Source organism: Plecotus auritus (assembly GCF_963455305.1).
Source record: "Plecotus auritus genome assembly, chromosome: 7".
NCBI lineage: Eukaryota > Metazoa > Chordata > Mammalia > Chiroptera > Vespertilionidae > Plecotus > Plecotus auritus.
In genome coordinates, this window is record NC_137774.1 from 3,082,941 (window position 1) to 3,099,176 (window position 16,236).

A 16,236-nucleotide genomic window follows, 5' to 3' on the forward strand; every position below is an offset into this window, starting at 1 on the left:
TTGGCTCTCGGCATCCTCAGGACATTTTTTTTTTTTTTAATATATTTTATTGATATTTTGCAGAGAGGAAGGGAGAGGGATAGAGAGCTAGAAACATCGATGAGAGAGAAACATCGATCAGCTGCCTCCTGCACACCTCCCACTGGGGATGTGCCCGCAACCAAGGTACATACCCTTGACCGGAATCGAACCTGGGACCCTTCAGTCTGCAGGCCGACACTCTATCCACTGAGCCAAACCGGTTTTGGCTCCTCAGGACATTTATGTGCTTAAACTACTTCACGTCCTTGTGCGTGTAGCTGCCCTCCTCAGCCCACTCCATTCAGGAGTCCTACACCCATGGATGCCCCGCCTGGCAGCCTTCCCACTGGGAAGGGGAGCTGGGTGCAGCCTAGAACCCGGAGAAGCCTGCTGGCTGCAGCAGTTGCTAGGCCAGGACTGACCAGTCCACGTCCGGGCAGTTAGCCGTGTAGATCCTTCCTCCCGTCTCCGTGGAGCACAGAGCGGATGGTGCCCTGGTCACCATACCGCCTGCCGCCTCTCACACCCCGTGTCCTGGTCCGCAGCCCTTCATGTATGGGGACTACATCGCCTATGACTGCTGGCTGGGGAAGGTCTACGACCTGAAGAACCAGATCATCCTGAAGCTGTCCAATGGGGCCAGGTATGCTCCCCCAGGGCGGGCTTCCTCGCGGCCGCTGCGGCAGGTGCCGGGGGCACGCGGCCTGACCTGGGGCCTCTTTATCGCCGGAGCCTGGTGCTCCCAGTTTCTGGCCCTGGCCCGTCTTGGTTTGGGGAGAGAAGCACCATCACTTAGGGTATCTGTGGGAGCTTGTGCTTTAGACATTTGAATGGTGCTGGGCTCTCAGAGAGCGGGTTAGGGTTTTGTTCGTTTTAGGAGATTATTTGGACCAGGCCAGAGGCTGAGCTGTGCACGGAGGAGGGACTGTGCCATCTTAGGGCACGTGACACACTGATGCGTGGGGATAGCTCTTGCCGATACGGATCAGCATCCCCTGGTCCTGGCTGCCAGGCTTCCCCTGCGGCTCGGTCACTGTGCCGCGTGGTCACCACGCCCGTGTCCACTGTTCCAGGTGCTCCATGAACACAGAAGACGGTGCCAAGCTCTATGACGTCTGCCCACACGTCAGCGACTCAGTACGTGTTGGGGGGGGGCGGCTCATGTTCCTTGTTCTCTGGGCTGTGGAGGAAAAGGACTTCTAGCGCAGAGCTGTGGCCGGCCCAGGCTAAACGCTGCTTCTGGGCACGGTGGTTTCCCAGAAAGGGGCAGAGAGGGTTAGGACCTCTCTCTATATTCTGTCACCGCCCATGTCACCCTGTAAGACCTCTGTCGTTTTGTCCAGCGTGTATGCGGTGTTAGTGCAGCGCGACGTTTTAGAACAGGAGTTTACGGCCGTCTGTAAAGAAGTGTGCTGGGCGCTGGACGCGAGCACACAGGGTGGGGGCCCCTGCCCTCGAGAGCCTTAGTCCCCCAAGTGTCCTCCAACCAGTGACATTGGCGTGGCTGAGCTTGTGCTGCTCTGGAGCCTTGGGGTTTGTTTTAGGGACCGTGGAGGCCTTGCTGGGGGCAGGTGTCAGGTGTTAGGCGAGGGGGGCAGGCGAGGATTGGGGTTGAAGGTGGCATGGGAAGCACCCCCCCCCCCCCCTACGAGGAGGCACTGCTCACGAGCACTTTCCTCTGGCTCCGAATCCTGCAGGGTCTCTTCTTCGACGATTCCTACGGCTTCTACCCGGGCCAGGTGCTCATCGGCCCCGCCAAGATCTTCTCCAGCGTCCAGTGGCTGTCGGGAGTCAAGCCCGTGCTCAGCACCAAGAGCAAGTTCCGGGTGGTAGTGGAAGAGGTAGGGCTGGGGGCCGGCGGGGCGGGGGGGTGGGACCTGGAGCTGAGCCTGTTGGCCTCTGGACCCTGTTGTCTGAAAGGGCTTTGAGGATAAGGAGAACCCAGGCTGTGGTCATGGGGTGACCAATAGGCAAATGTCCCCCAGCCTGACCGACCCAGGCTGAGCAAGGTGGGAAGTGGGGAGTGGCAGGTCCACTGGGCCCTGAGGAGGTGACAGGGATCGCAGGCTGGGGCCTTAGTGACAGGTGGGGCCTGCTCTGGGGCGTCGTCGTGGTGAACCCTGAAGACCGACTCCTGCCCTGGAGGTCAGGTGGGCTCTGGCCGCTGCTTAGAGGGAGAGCTGCAGAGCCCGCTGCCTATGGCCCTGCGTGCTCACCGCCCAGGTGCAGGTTGTGGAACTGAAAGTCACGTGGATTACCAAGAGCTTCTGCCCAGGGGGCACGGACAGCGTCAGCCCCCCACCCTCCGTCATCACCCAGGAGAACCTAGGCAGGTGAGCGGTTCCAGCACGCCACCCCCTCAGAAACCCTAGGGTCGGGCCCCGAGCAAGACTCCGGGCCACAGCGCCGATGGGGGCCGAGAACTGCTGGCCCAGCCCCGCTTCTCCCTCCCAGGGTGAAGCGCCTCGGGTGCTTTGACCATGCTCAGCGGCAGCTGGGGGAGCGCTGCCTGTTTGTCTTCCCGGCCAAGGTAGAGCTGGCCAAGATCGCCTGTGAATGCCCGGAGAAGCACTGCGCCCAGGGGGAGGGCTCCATGGCCAAGAAGGTATGTCCGTGGGTTGGGCTGGTGGGCATTGAGAACTGGCAGGACGGTCTGTGCTTCAGATCATGGGGGCAGTCTTGGTGACCTTGGCAGGCCACGTAGGTGTACACAGCTGTCAGTCCCCAGACCACGCTGCCTGGGGTCAGCCTGCCTGGGTGCCCCACTCTGCAGGCAGGGCACGCCAGGCCGTGGCCACAGCTCCCTCCTGCTCTGCCTCGCAGGTGAAGCGCCTGTTGAAGAAGCAGGTTGTGAGGATCATGTCCTGCTCCCCCGATGCCCAGTGCTCCAGGGACCATTTCGCGGAGGAGCCAGGCAAGAGGGGGGGCGCCAAAACCAAGAGTGAAACGGGGTCCGCCAGCCCTGAGGAGACGCCCGACGGTTCCGCCAGCCCCGGGGAGATGCAGGACGAGGGCCCCGAGGAGGCCCTGGAGGCGGGCGAGCCGCTGCCCCCCTTCCTGCTGAAGGAGGGCGGAGACGACAGGCTGCACTCAGCCGAGCAGGACGCTGACGACGAGGCTGCCGACGACACGGACGACACCAGCTCCGTCACCTCCTCCGCCAGCTCCACTACCTCCTCCCAGAGTGGCAGTGGCACGAATCGCAAAAAGAGCATCCCCTTGTCTATCAAGAACTTAAAGCGAAAACACAAGAGGAAGAAGAATAAAATCACCCGGGACTTCAAGCCGGGCGACAGGTACCCCCAGAGGGCAGGGCGCCCTCCCTCCTGGCTGAGGGATGAGCCTGGGATCATCCCCTTAACCCGCCATGTGCGCACTCGGGCTCACACACAGGGTCTGCAACCCTATAAAGCAGGGGTGGGGACCTTTTCCCTGCCAAGGGCAATTTGGATACTTAGGACATCATTTGTGGGCCTTAATTATCAACTTAAAAATTGGCCTGCTCTGTTTGGTCAGGCATTTAATTAACTCACCCCTGCTGTAAAGGCTCGTGGTATCCAGCTGAGATGATGTAGGTGCCTGGGGTTGGCCCGGGTGGAAAGGAGAGATCTGAGAGTAAGACAGAGGGTGGGGCGGTGGCCTTGACCCCGAGTCTGACCTCTGGGACCATTCACTTGAGCTCTCCAAACGGGATGTTCTCAGGAAGGTCATAGGGCGTGGAAGCTCTAGGTGAGCACCCACTGGCCTGTCCCCCTTGTCGGGAATGAAGGTTCAGGCCACCGAGCCCACGAGAAAGAGGGAGGGTGGAAGGGTGCCTGCCTGGCCCCCGGAGGCCTCTGCCTGGCCTGGCTCACTGGCCCCCTGCAGGGTGGCGGTGGAGGTGGTGACCACGATGACCTCAGCAGACGTGATGTGGCAAGACGGCTCCGTCGAGTGCAACATCCGCTCCAACGACCTCTTCCCGGTGCACCACCTGGACAACAACGAGTTCTGCCCCGGGGACTTCGTGGTGGACAAGCGAGGTAGTGCCGGCTCCAGGCGGCCGTTCCCACTGAGGGCTGGCGGGCCTGGCGAACGGGCAGGAGGGCTCAGGTCAGGAGACTCCCTGTGAGGTGGCCGCTCTTTAGAGGCCTGGGGGAGCCTTTTCTGGCTTCTCGTGACCTAGCCAGGGAACACCTGGGTTCTGTGCCCTGCGGTGCTTGACACGTAGTGGGTGGGAGAGAGGGTGGCAGGCGACCCACCAGGGCTCCTTAGTCGTGTGCTCTCTGGTTCCCTAGTCCAGAGCTGCCCAGACCCCGCTGTCTACGGTGTGGTGCAGTCTGGGGACCACGTGGGCCGCACCTGCGTGGTGAAGTGGTTCAAGCTGCGGCCGAGCGGGGACGACGTGGAGGTGAGTGTGCAGCCCTGCTTCCTCCTCAGGGGGGCTCTGGTGGGCTGGGCGCAGGGCCCTGGGCTCACAACAGCCCATCCTGTGCCCAGCTGATTGGAGAAGAGGAAGACGTGAGCGTCTATGACATTGCTGACCACCCTGACTTCCGGTTCCGCACAACCGACATCGTCATCCGCATCGGCAACACTGAGGACGGAGCTCCTCCCAAGGAGGATGAGGTAGGCACCCCCAAGTTCAAGTTCCCGGAGCTGCCCCTCCTGTGCAGCAGCTGCAGTGCCTGGTGGTGCCACCAGGTGGCTCCGGGAGACCAGACCTCAAGTCCTCTGGCTCATCCCAAGCTGCCCCTCCACCCCAGCACCTGCCGTCAGGGTCAGGTTGGGCTCACACAGCGGCCCGAGCCGGTGCAGTTGCTAGGGAAGCCCTCTCCTCGTCCTAAGCCCCGTGGTGTGACGAGCGCCGCAGGAACCCAGGCCAGGCTGGGAGGTGGCGTCTGAGCTGGGCCTTGGAGCGCCGGTGGGATGGTGGGTGTGGTCGGGCAGGCTCCAGCAGAGGAAGAGTAGGAGCAAAAGGCCTGAGGCTGGCCCATCTGGAGGGACAGGACGCCGGGAAAGACCTGCGGGAGGGAGGGTGTGCTCGGCGGCGGCAGACGGAGTGGGAGCTCGGGGCACGGGGCACGTTGGAGGTGTTTGAGCCAGAGGGCCCTGTGCTTGAGCTACTCACTGGCCGCCTCCAGGTGGTGCCCACTTCCCTCCCATGTTTACGGCCTCACCCTTGCCACCCACTGCTGGCACTCCCTCTCAGAGGTGCTGGCCTCACCCCTCCTGAGGGCTGCGCCTTTGACCCTGTCCGTCTTCCCAGCAGCCGTCGGTTGGCCAGGTGGCCCGCGTGGACGTCAGCAGCAAGGTGGAGGTGGTGTGGGCCGACAACTCCAAGACCATCATCCTGCCCCAGGTACAGCCCTGATCCACGCCCAGACCGCTCAGCTGCGGCAGCGGGGCCGGAAGCCTGGCCTGTCCTCTCCGCTCGGGGGCCGGGGGCCAGTCCTCACCTCCTGGTGAGGCGTTTTCTTATGGGTGGCAGAGTTCCAGGGGAAGCTTGAGAGGGAGGCGGCATCGCTCACCCAGCTCTGTGGTCTCACCCGCCTGGCAGCCTCCAGGTGCGTGTGGACGTCGCAGGCCTCCCTGACTGGCCTGGGCCCCATCTCACTGTGCTGAGGAAATGCAGGCTCCGTCCCGAGGGTGGCAGAGCCGCCCACCCTCCAGGGAACTAAGGAACGAGAAGAGCCGCCCGCTCAGCACCTGCTGGGCTTCTGAGCTCAGGGCTGTTCTCAGTGCCATTCCTTCACCTCCGTGGTCGAGCCATCCTCAGGCCCAGCTCTCCCCTCCTTAAGGGTGGCAACACGTGTGACCCAGGCCAGCTGTCCCGGACCGCCCTCTCCTCTGGCATGTCCAGCTCCTAGTGTAGCCACACGGGCCTCTGGCCTGAGTCCACAGGGGGAGGAGCAGTCTGTTGGCTGGGGCTCCGGTGCTGTTGCTGGGATGGAGCAGGGGAAGGCACCTCCCAGAGACATACAGAGCCACCTGCAGAGCCCAGAGGAGGAGGGGAGGGTGGAGTGGCTGCCACGGCCTCTGGTTTCCGAGGGCTGGGCCCCTGGTGCCGGCAGAGCTCTCAGAGGTGCCGTCTGTCCCCAGCACCTGTACAACATCGAGTCTGAGATCGAGGAGTCGGACTACGACTCGGTGGAAGGCAGCACCAGTGGGGCGTCCTCCGATGAGTGGGAGGACGACAGTGACAGCTGGGAGACGGACAATGGGCTGGTGGAGGACGAGCACCCCAAGATAGAGGAGCCCCCCATCCCGCCCACCGAACAGCCGGCGGCCCCCGAGGAGGACAAGGGCGTGGTGATCAGCGAAGAGGCCGCCACGGCCGCCATCCAGGGGGCTGTGGCCATGGCCGCCCCGGTGGCCGGGCTGATAGAGAAGGCTGGCAAGGACGGGCCCCCGAAGAGCTTCCGGGAGTTGAAAGAGGCCATCAAGATCCTGGAGAGCCTCAAGAACATGACGGTGGAGCAGCTGCTGACGGGCTCCCCCACCTCCCCGACGGTGGAGCCCGAGAGGCCGACGCGGGAGAAGAAGTTTCTGGATGACATCAAGAAGCTGCAGGAGAACCTCAAGAAGACCCTGGACAACGTGGCCATCGCGGAGGAGGAGAAGATGGAGGCCCTGCCAGACGCAGAGCGCAAGGAGGACAAGCCCGAGGCGCAGTCTCCCGGGAAGGCCGAGTGGCCCAGCGAGACGCCGGTGCTCTGCCAGCAGTGCGGCGGCAAGCCCGGCGTCACCTTCACCAGCGCCAAGGGCGAGGTCTTCTCGGTGCTGGAGTTTGCGCCCTGTGAGTTCCCCCCTTGGTGCTTACAGATCTGGGGGCAGAGCCTACTCCCCTCCCAGCCCCACTGCTGCTCCGGGGCCGGGGGGACAGGCACGTCACTGTGTGGCCACCAGTCCTGGTGGCAGGAGAGACGGTGGGGTGGGGGGAGGGCCGATAGGGGGGCTGCTCCCCTGTCTGGGGAGCACGCACGGCAGCTGCCCTTCTAGGTGGCGTGCTCGGGCCTTGCATCAGGGATTGCACGTTCTCTTTCCCCCTCTAGCGAATCATTCTTTTAAGAAAATCGAGTTCCAGCCCCCGGAGGCCAAGAAGTTCTTCAGTGCAGTGCGCAAGGAGATGGCGCTGCTGGCCACCTCGCTGCCCGACGGCATCGCGGTCAAGACTTTCGAGGACAGAATGGCAAGTAGCCCGTGGGCAGGCGCAGATGGGCACTGTGGGTCCCTGGCCTTCGGGCCTGATGGCACTGAGAGGCCGCCCACACTCGTGATGAGGCGGGAAGCACGCTCTGTCAGGTCGGGGCCAAGTCCAACACCTGGGCCCAGACCAGGTGGCTGCTGCTTTCCTCCCTCTGTTTTAAAGTTGGTCTTACGTTATGTAATTGTTATATGATTGTTACCCGAGTCCGTCTTCTTTTTTTTAAGCATGTCTTCATTGACCTCAGAGAGGAAAGGAGAGGGGGAGAGAGACAAGCATCACTGATGAGAGAGAACTGTTGATCAGCTGCCTCCCGCACGCCCCCCCACTACGGACCGAGCCCGCAACCGGGCACGTGCCCCGGTCAGAATCGAACCTGGGACCCTTCAGTCCGCAGGCCAACGCTCTGTCTATTGGGCCACACCAGCCAGGGCCCAGACGTCTTTCTGAAAAATTAGCCCATTACAGAAGAGGCTGAGGTTGCCTCTGGCCATTGCCCACCTGGCCCTCGGGGTCCTGACTTGAGGAGTTTGGTGCATTTCCTTACGGATGATGTTTTTTATATTTTACATTCTCACGCATCGTCATAAACACCAGCTATTTCGTATGGTTTGTTTTACATAAATAGCGTGGCACCGTGCCCATCACCTGTAACTTGCTTTTCTCACTTAGCAGGGTAATTTCGAGACCTACCCAGGCTGGTTCATACTGGCTAGTCTCCATCCTTCTTAGCCACAGAATAGCCCTCGTGTGATACATCGTGCTCCCCCGTCCTGGTGGCGGGCCTGGGGTTTGAGTCACGCTGCCCATGCTGTGTCATTGCTTCCTCGTTTATTCCGGAGGGAAAAGGCCCCCTCCCCCTCCCCCCTCCCCCGTTTCTTGTTCAGCAGACCTCTGCTGGGCCCCTGTGTGCCAGGCACCCTGAGGCACGAGCTGGAGTCTGACCGAGGCCCCAGCTCGGCCCAAAAAGGACCACAGGGTGCTGCTCAGGCGGCCCCGCGGCCCCAGCCACAGGGCAGGGCTTTTAGGAAAAGTCTTTTTGAAAACCAGCCTCTGCTGAGGGAGAAGGGAGTAGTATTTTTTTGTTGTTATTTCGTTCTGTTTTTCCCCAAATCTCCCTCAGAGGGAAAGGGACGCGGGAACCTGAGGTCCACAGTGGCTCCGAGAGCATTCACGTCCCGTCACTCACCGGCAGGCCACTGGCCCCATCCCCACGTGACACGGATCTCGGTGTCTGTGTGGCTCTCCCCACACGTCCTCCTGGCGTTCCCGTCCCGTCCCCTGTTCCCTGAAAGCAGGCGCGGCCTTCCCCCGGATAGTGGTCATAGCTCTGGCCTTGTTGGCCTGGGTCAGGGCCGGTGTTTGAGGAAGCCTTCCAAACTAATGGTTAGAGAGAAATAAAATCTGGAAAATTCCTTTTATGCCAGGAGGTCACAGACGCTAGGTGGGTCTGTAGGGGGGCGCGGGCGGGGTTTGCATTAGCATCTTGCCACCGGCCGCGTGGGGAGCCGCAGGTGCTGCTCTGTGCCTGCCATGCTCTGGGGAAGCGCAGAACCCGACCTGTGTGCAGAGCCCCTGCCAGCCACGGCCTCCCTCCTCCAGGACCTCTTCTCAGCCCTGATCAAGGGCCCCACTCGCACCCCCTATGAGGACGGCCTCTACCTGTTTGACATCCAGCTCCCCAACATCTACCCGGCCGTGCCCCCCCACTTCTGCTACCTCTCCCAGTGCAGTGGCCGTCTGAACCCCAACCTGTATGACAATGGGAAGGTGTGTGTCAGCCTCCTGGGCACCTGGATCGGAAAGGTCAGTCCCATGCCAGCACCCGTCAGGATGGGGGACAGGCCATCGGGGTGGTGTCTGGGACAGAGGTGACAGTGCTGTGCGTTTCAGGGGACAGAGAGGTGGACAAGCAAATCCAGCCTTCTCCAGGTGCTCATCTCCATCCAAGGTACAGTGGGTGGGGCCCGGGTGCTGATGGGAGGCCTGGCGGGCAGAGCGCTGGCCGTCCCCTTGGGGTTGAGGTCGGCCGGTCCTGACGGGCTTCCCCTCGCAGGGCTGATCCTGGTGAACGAACCGTACTACAACGAAGCCGGCTTTGACAGCGACCGGGGCCTGCAGGAGGGCTACGAGAACAGCCGCTGCTACAACGAGATGGCGCTGATCCGCGTGGTGCAGTCCATGACGCAGCTGGTGCGGCGGCCGGCCGAGGTCTTCGAGCAGGAGATCCGGCAGCACTTCAGCACCGGCGGCTGGCGGCTGGTGAACCGGATCGAGTCCTGGCTGGAGACGCACGCCCTGCTGGAGCAGGCCCAGGCACTGCCCAACGGGATCGCCAAGGACAGCGGCTCTGCAGGGCCGCCTGGCATGGCCGAGCTCTCCGACAGCGGCCGGGAGGAAGCCGAGGACGGCGGGCTGGCCCCTGGAGAGGCCTCCCCAGGCTCAGACTCGGAGGGCGGCGCCCAGGGCCCGGCCGCAGCCAGCAGGGACCACACAGACCAGGCTTCGGAGGCGGCGCCGGACGCCTCGGTGCCGCCCAGTGTCAAACCAAAGAAGCGGAGAAAGAGCTACCGGAGCTTCTTGCCCGAGAAGAGCGGCTACCCTGACATCGGCTTTCCCCTCTTCCCGCTTTCCAAGGGGTTCATCAAGAGCATCCGGGGCGTCCTGGCCCAGTTCCGGGCCGCTCTGATCGAGGCCGGCATGCCTGAGAGCACAGACGACAAGTAGCGCCAGCCCCGAGGAAGGAGGATCGTGGTGGGAGAGGCCAGCACCTGCTCCCTCCCTCCCCCAGGCCCTCCCCCTCCCGCTCTCTTCTGTTCCCTGCAAGCCCCCTGCCCTCCCCCCGGGTGAGTTTGAAGCTGACGTGCAAGGAGTTTCTCGAGATGCTGCCATTTCTGTTGGGAAGCAATCTTCCAACAGGCGAGCCCTGTGCGAAGCCGGCTGAACCCTGTTGCTGACGGTCCACTCCCACCCTCACCCCCGGCGGGATGTCGGTAGTTGTCCCCTTGCCGCCTCCCTCTCGGGTGGAAGGTGGAGTTTTCCGGGGGCTCCGGGGCCCCGAGCTTTGCAGAGCAGCAGGACGAGGGGCCGTGCCTTGCATGAAGTGTGGGTTGCTCCGGCCATTTCCCTGGTCCCTGTCAGCCTCTTCAGTGCCATTGTAGCTTCCCCATGTCCCAGGCCACTGCCTCCAGGTCCTCCCTTGGCCCCCAGCATCACACCCTCCCCTGGGAGCTATAGCCACTGTCACCGACGCCTGGCTCTGTCTGGCCCAGGCACCGCAGGACAGCCCGCAGGCCTGTTGAACTTGCTCTCTAGGAGACCGGGCTGGGCTCAGGTGCCACCCAGAGGCGGTGGCTCCCACTAACGTGCAGTGAGGCCTGGGAGCTGCTGGGAGAACAGCTGTAGGTGCCTTGCTCTTCCTGCCCACGTGGCTGGGCGGGCAGTTCTGGCTTCACGGCCTCGCCTGCTTGAACCGAAGCCAGCGTCCGCTCCCCACTCAGTCCCGTCCCAGGACCCCGGAGGCGGGAGCAGCAGCACATCAGGGCCTGGGCCGCGCTGGGGCCTCTCCCACGGACTCTGCCCCTCCCACTACCAAATGCTCACGCGGGGAGGTGGCCTGTAGCTCGGAACACGGAGCCAGCCCTCTCCCGTGAGGAGGCGGCCCTGTCAGCCCTTCCCTTCGACTCCGCAGGCTCCGTCTGGGGAGAGGTGGCGGGCGGGGGGTCTCCCTCGCAGAGACGGGCCCAGAGGTTTACACGTTTTCTAAGCTTTTGATAATGTGAAGCTCCAGGTTAAGAGGGCGCTGTTGAGCACAGTGCAGGTATGTAATTTTTGGTGTATGTATGTAATATTTAAGGTTGGAAAAAAATAAATTTCAAAAGCAAAGATATTAACTCTTATTAGAAACACAAAACAGAGAAGCCAAAGCATGATGCGTCTTGTCCGCCGCAAGCTGGCTCCTCACCTGAGCTGTGCCATTTCCGCCCGGCAGGCAGCGGCCACGGGGGAGGGGGCCCGGCCGCATCCTGTGCGAGGAACACCCGGAGCGGCCGGCGGGCCGTGCTTCAGGGCGCCGTGCGTGTGGAGACGTGAATGCCTACTGCTTAAGATCTGTATAAAGTGCTGTGATTAAACCTTTTTTTACTTGCATTTCTTTTTTTTTGGTTTGGCTCATTACAATGTACAAAAAGACAAGGTGGCACCATTAAACCTGCCTCTGCCATTCATGTGGGCTCTGTCGCCTTTCTTCCCCCCCCCCCCCCCCCCGGGCACCTCACACCCTCCCCGGGGAGAGACCCTGTTGGCGGGAGGCCCGGCCCCGGCAGCTGGCCCTGCCCTTGGTGCTTCGGTGCCTGCCTTCCGCATTCCCAGGAGTCACCGAGGAGCTCGGGTTTCGGGGGGCCAGTGTGCCTGCCGCTGGGCAGGGCTGTGTGTGTTCTAGAGCCCGTTTCAGCAACGTGGGCCGCCTTCCAGGTGCTGGGGAGCTGGCATGGGAGCGCCTGCCTGGGCTGTAAGCCAAAATGGCTGCCCAGTGGGGAGATTGGCATCTGCCCCTCCCTGCTGCTTCCTTTTAACTGCTGCCCAACAGTGCCCACAAGGATGGGGCGGAGGAGGCCGCACAGCCCAGAGCCCTCAGTGGAGGGATGACAGGCTTCTTTCAGAAGGTAACAGGTGCCTGTCCCTTCCTTGAGGCATTTTCCCTTTCCGCTGAGACTGTGTCTAGGTAAGACTGGCATACTAGCTCTGAGCTGGCTGCCCACTGTGTGGTGTCTAGTGGCTGAGAAGGGGGTATAATCGGCTTGGGGGCTGGGCCTTACTCCCTGCACAGATACCTGGACCAGCTCTGGGCCTGTGCTCACCATCACAATGACTACCCAATCCAAGAGGCACCCTGGGCATTACATTAAATACTAGAGTCTGACCAGAGCAAGACCCCACTCCCTCCCCTCCCCTCGGGATCAGACCAGTAGGCTGGCAATGCCACTTTATTTGGATTTGATTCACGGGGTGGGGCTCCCAGAACAATAGGGTGGCTTCCACACCCGATGGGTAAACCAGCTGGGCCCCTGGCCCAAGGCCTCAGCCTGGCCTTTGGCGGGCAGAGCAGGTCCTTCTGAAGCACAGCTGCTCCCCACGGGAGTCCTCCCCACGGCAGCGGGGACAGGCCCTCCCTGGGGGAGGAGGGAGGGTCCTGAGCGCAGATTACACTAAGTAGACAGTAAGGCACAGCCAGGCGAGGGGTCATACGGGGTCTTCTGGAGGTGGCATCTGCGGAGGCTGCTGGCTGGGTGGCGGCAGCTGTGGCTCCAGAGGGGATGAAGGCTCACTGACCATCCAGAAGTAGTTGGGGTGCACCTGGCCCTGCACAGCCTCGCTGACCATCAACTCGCCGTCCACAGCAAACATCCCCTTCCCATCCTTGGGCTCCAGGCGGAAGGCCACCACGGGCACATACACCAAGTAGGGACAGTCACACTCCATGTGCCTGCCCTTCTCCATGGCCAGGAAGAGGCGCAGCAGCATGGCCCGAGACACGCCTGCCCGCACATAGAACAGGTGCATGGCGCCGGCCGCTGGGTGGCCCATGGGGGCAGCAAACATCTCGCTGCCCAGGTGCGAGTGCAGCAGCGCCAGCACCAGCACGAAGTCCTGCTCGGGCACCACAGTCCAGTGAGCGGGCACCGGCTCCTCCAGGGGCACGAGGTGGGCGTCCACAGGGCCCTGCTGGTCCAGAGCAGCGGGGGTGGGCACGGTGGGGACCACCCGTTCTGCGGGGAGGTAGGCCAGTTGGCCCCGGTAGACCCGCAGGGCTGCCAGGCGCAGGAGGGTGCCCACAGTGAAGCGCATCTCCCCCAGGCGCCGAAACTTCTCACTTTCGATGTCCACGTCCGCGATGAAGCCCCAGGCCAGGCTGAGCACAGAGAAGACCCGCAGCCCCGACACCATCTGCAGAGACAGCAGGTTCATGGGCGCCAGCCGCCGGCGACACAGCAGCAGCGTGCAGTTGTTCAGGAGGTCTTCGCTGGTCACCTGCTCGTAGCTGTGGGGGGAAAGGGCTCATGCATCCTCTGCAGAGCCCCTCCCGGGGAGTGGGGGGGAGGGCAGGTAGAGGCAGCCACCAGAGGGCCCCAGAACTGAGGGTGGGAGCTGCAGCAAAGAGGGAATGGAAGTTACCCTCGCAGATGAGACTTCCTAAAAGAAACCCAGGCAGTGGGCCCGCAGTGAGAGGAAACGGAGGCCCACTCTGGCCCTGGGTGCTCACCCGGCATAATGGTTCAGAGAAGCTGCCAGTGCATTGCCGGAACCGGCCGGGAGGCTACACAGGGGCTTCCGGATGGCGGTCTCCCAGTCGGGCCGCTCCATGAGCCCGTTCACCACCTGTGGGAGCACAGCGGCCTCAGCCTGGAACGCCCCGCGCCGCCCCCCACGCCGGGCCCCCAGGTGCAGGCCTCACCTCGTGCATCAGCCCGTCTCCAGACATGACCACCAGCGCGTCCCACCGTCCCAGCTCCTCCGCCCGCACCAGCTCCCGGGCGTGGTTCCGCCGCTCTAGGAGGGGGCAGACCAGGTGGCTACGGCTTCCCATCAGGGGGGGGCTCCGCTACCGCCCACCTGGGGGAGGCACTCACCAGTGAGCATGAGCCTGAAGGAGACATCAGCCTGGGCCAGCCGGGGCTGCACGTGGCTCCGGAAGAGCTGCAGGCCCTTGCCCTTGCCGCCGCGCGGGTTCAGCAGCACCAGCACGCGGCAGGGCCGTGGGAGCAGATTCCGGGGACCACCGGCTGCAAAAAACAAACCTGAAAAAGCCGAGTCCCCAACCGGCCACTAGGGGGCGCGGGGTCACAGCACGGGTACCGGGATGGAAACGGGTGCCTGAAATACCCGGGTACTTGATGCAGGAGAGGCTAGCCGGAGGCAGCGGCCTCCAGCAGGGAGCTCCAGGGGGAGCAGGGCACCCCTGACATCCCTGTCCTTGGTTCAGGCCCTGCCAGTTTCCGGCCTCACCAGGGACAGCGTTTCTCTCCAGCGTCCCCAGCCCCTCTCTTTTGTCCAGCTGAATGGGCATCCTTCCTGGCTAGGGAGAGAAGGGACCCCCTATAGCTCTTCCCCACCCGGCCCCCACAAACCTTGATCCATAACCTCGACCCGCAGCTCCGGCTGCCTAGGGCTCCCCGGCGCTGTCGGGGCGCTGCCCGCGGCGGTCGCTCCTGCCTTCAGCTCCTTATCGGTGCTGCCCAGGCGGGCGTCGCGGTGCCGGCTGTGGGGCTCGCCCTCCCCGCCCGGAGTCCGGGCTGTGGGGACACCCGCATCATCCCCTTCGGCTGCCGGATCTGAGGAAGAGGAGACAGCGCTGGCGGAGTCCGGAGCGGCTCCCCGAGGTGAGGGGCGCGCAGCCAGATCCTCGGACCCCGCGCAGGGAGCAGCGCGCCTCGGCATCGCTGAAGGCTCGGAGGTCCGGGACTTAGTTTTTGGAAAGGTCCAGAGAGCGAGCCAAGGCGCGGTGACACCCCGGGCGCTCCCGTCCTGGAACTGAGCTGCCAACCGCTGTGCCGACGGCTCTCTTCCCGGGGCCTGGGGTTCCGGCCCGACGGGTGAGTCAGAGCCCCGCGGCTCCCTCCGTCGGACCAGTCACCTCACACCCCCTCCCCCGGGGCTGCAGGGGGAGGGGAGTCCAGTGACGTAAAATCCCAGAACTTGACACCGTGGGGCACGAAGTTTGGGGCGAGCCATCCCAGCCCCAAGCCATCCTGGTCGCTGGATCCCCAACCCCAGCTCCAGAATGGCCGGGGTAGCCGCGCGCACCTTCAATGGCCCGGCTCTGCCGGGACGCGCGCCGCGATCGTGGGAGCAGCGCCGGGATCGCGCGAGGACTGAGCCCAAGCCCGGCCGCCAGCCGCCGCCTCCCTCAGCCGAGTGGGCGCGGAGGCCACGCGATACGTGGCCCAGTTCTCCGGGCCGCCCAGGAGCCACGAGCCGAGAGAAGGCAGGGCGGGCGGCCGGCCCTACCCAGTTTGTCCGGTTTGCTGGGGAGGCGCCACCTCGGTTCCCTACAGTGGCCTAGAGCGGAGCAGCTCGTCCCGGGCTCAGCCCCGCGTCGGAGGCGCAACTGTGGCGGGATAAACGCCGACTCCACGGCTTCGCTGCCTCCGGCCTCAAACTTTTCGCTCAACTTGGCCGCCCCTCGCCGAGATGCGGAGAAGGCTCGAGCTTCCGCGCCCGGCCTGGCCCCGCCCCGCGCTCCGCGCGCTCCAGGGGGAGGACCCGGCGCGGCTGGGGCCCGCCCACTCCCCGTCTCACGGCGTTGCCTCCCGCAAGTCCGCGCCTGCGGCTCAGCCGCCAGCAGACCCTCGGCTGGGTCCCGGGCGTGACTGCGCACCCCGGCCGCTCGGAGCAGGCGACCGGCGTAAAGGGGGTGCCGCAGCCCGGCCGGGGGAGAGGCGAAGGTTATCCGCGCCGCCCAAGCCCCGGACCCGGCCACGAGCGGCGCGCCGCGAGCGCAGCGTTCCGGGCGCGTGAAGGTGAACGCGCGGCGCAGGCTCCTCGCGAACTCGCCGCGGCGCCCAAAGTCGTAGCAGCCGGGACGGGTTGCCCCCTTCACGCGCCCGGCTCCAACCCACTGGGAACGGGAGGCCCAAAGCCCCGCCCGTACCGGGGTGTCTCCCGCTGCCCCCGTCCTCCCGCAGAGCGTTACTTTAGCTCCCGGACGCCGAAGCAGCCCAGCGCGCCGCCCCGGGGAGGGTGGGAGACCGGCGGGGGCTGCGATAGGGAGGGGGGCCTTTGTCAAGAACATCCGAGCATCTTCGCGGCTCCTCTGGGCCAAAGCAGCTGCTCCTGCGGCCGGCGGTCCGGCCCACCGCCCCTCGCCAACCCGGGAGTCTGGGGGTGTCAATCGGCCGGGGGGTCCGCATCGGGATGGGAGAGCCCAGCCTCGGGGGCGTGGCCCTCGCCCTCCACCGGCTCAGCCGGAAGATGCAAAAGTGCAGGAGTTTTCAATGGAGGCAGAGGGACGCGTGTTAGAGTGTGTGAGC

General features: G+C 64.1%; 2 protein-coding genes across 5 annotated transcripts in view; one reads left to right on the forward strand and one right to left on the reverse strand.

The window, feature by feature from the left end:
- The window catches only part of UBE2O (ubiquitin conjugating enzyme E2 O), a 38,424-nt gene extending 26,993 nt beyond the window's left edge, over positions 1-11,431 (forward strand). Inside the window, exons 4-18 of one of the 2 annotated variants that reach the window (XM_080678544.1) lie at positions 567-664; positions 1,095-1,158; positions 1,719-1,862; positions 2,245-2,354; positions 2,476-2,626; positions 2,845-3,317; positions 3,889-4,043; positions 4,299-4,411; positions 4,501-4,629; positions 5,270-5,362; positions 6,103-6,799; positions 7,056-7,192; positions 8,810-9,013; positions 9,101-9,158; positions 9,264-11,431. In XM_080678544.1, the coding sequence (XP_080534670.1) occupies positions 567-664; positions 1,095-1,158; positions 1,719-1,862; positions 2,245-2,354; positions 2,476-2,626; positions 2,845-3,317; positions 3,889-4,043; positions 4,299-4,411; positions 4,501-4,629; positions 5,270-5,362; positions 6,103-6,799; positions 7,056-7,192; positions 8,810-9,013; positions 9,101-9,158; positions 9,264-9,934 (3,297 nt within the window). In that variant the 3' untranslated portion in view covers positions 9,935-11,431. The remainder of the gene's footprint in view (positions 1-566; positions 665-1,094; positions 1,159-1,718; positions 1,863-2,244; positions 2,355-2,475; positions 2,627-2,844; positions 3,318-3,888; positions 4,044-4,298; positions 4,412-4,500; positions 4,630-5,269; positions 5,363-6,102; positions 6,800-7,055; positions 7,193-8,809; positions 9,014-9,100; positions 9,159-9,263) is intronic. The other variant, XM_080678545.1, reaches the window with a different exon arrangement.
- A 744-nt stretch (positions 11,432-12,175) lies between these two features.
- The window catches only part of SPHK1 (sphingosine kinase 1), a 54,041-nt gene continuing 49,980 nt past the window's right edge, over positions 12,176-16,236 (reverse strand). For 2 of the 3 annotated variants that reach the window (XM_080678409.1, XM_080678410.1), the window contains 5 exons: positions 14,335-14,538; positions 13,837-13,989; positions 13,662-13,756; positions 13,470-13,585; positions 12,176-13,247 (listed from right to left, as the gene is read on the reverse strand). In XM_080678409.1, the coding sequence (XP_080534535.1) occupies positions 12,449-13,247; positions 13,470-13,585; positions 13,662-13,756; positions 13,837-13,989; positions 14,335-14,538 (1,367 nt within the window). In that variant the 3' untranslated portion in view covers positions 12,176-12,448. Of the gene's footprint in view, positions 13,248-13,469; positions 13,586-13,661; positions 13,757-13,836; positions 13,990-14,334; positions 14,539-15,010; positions 15,432-16,236 lie in introns of those variants that run through there. The other variant, XM_080678411.1, reaches the window with a different exon arrangement.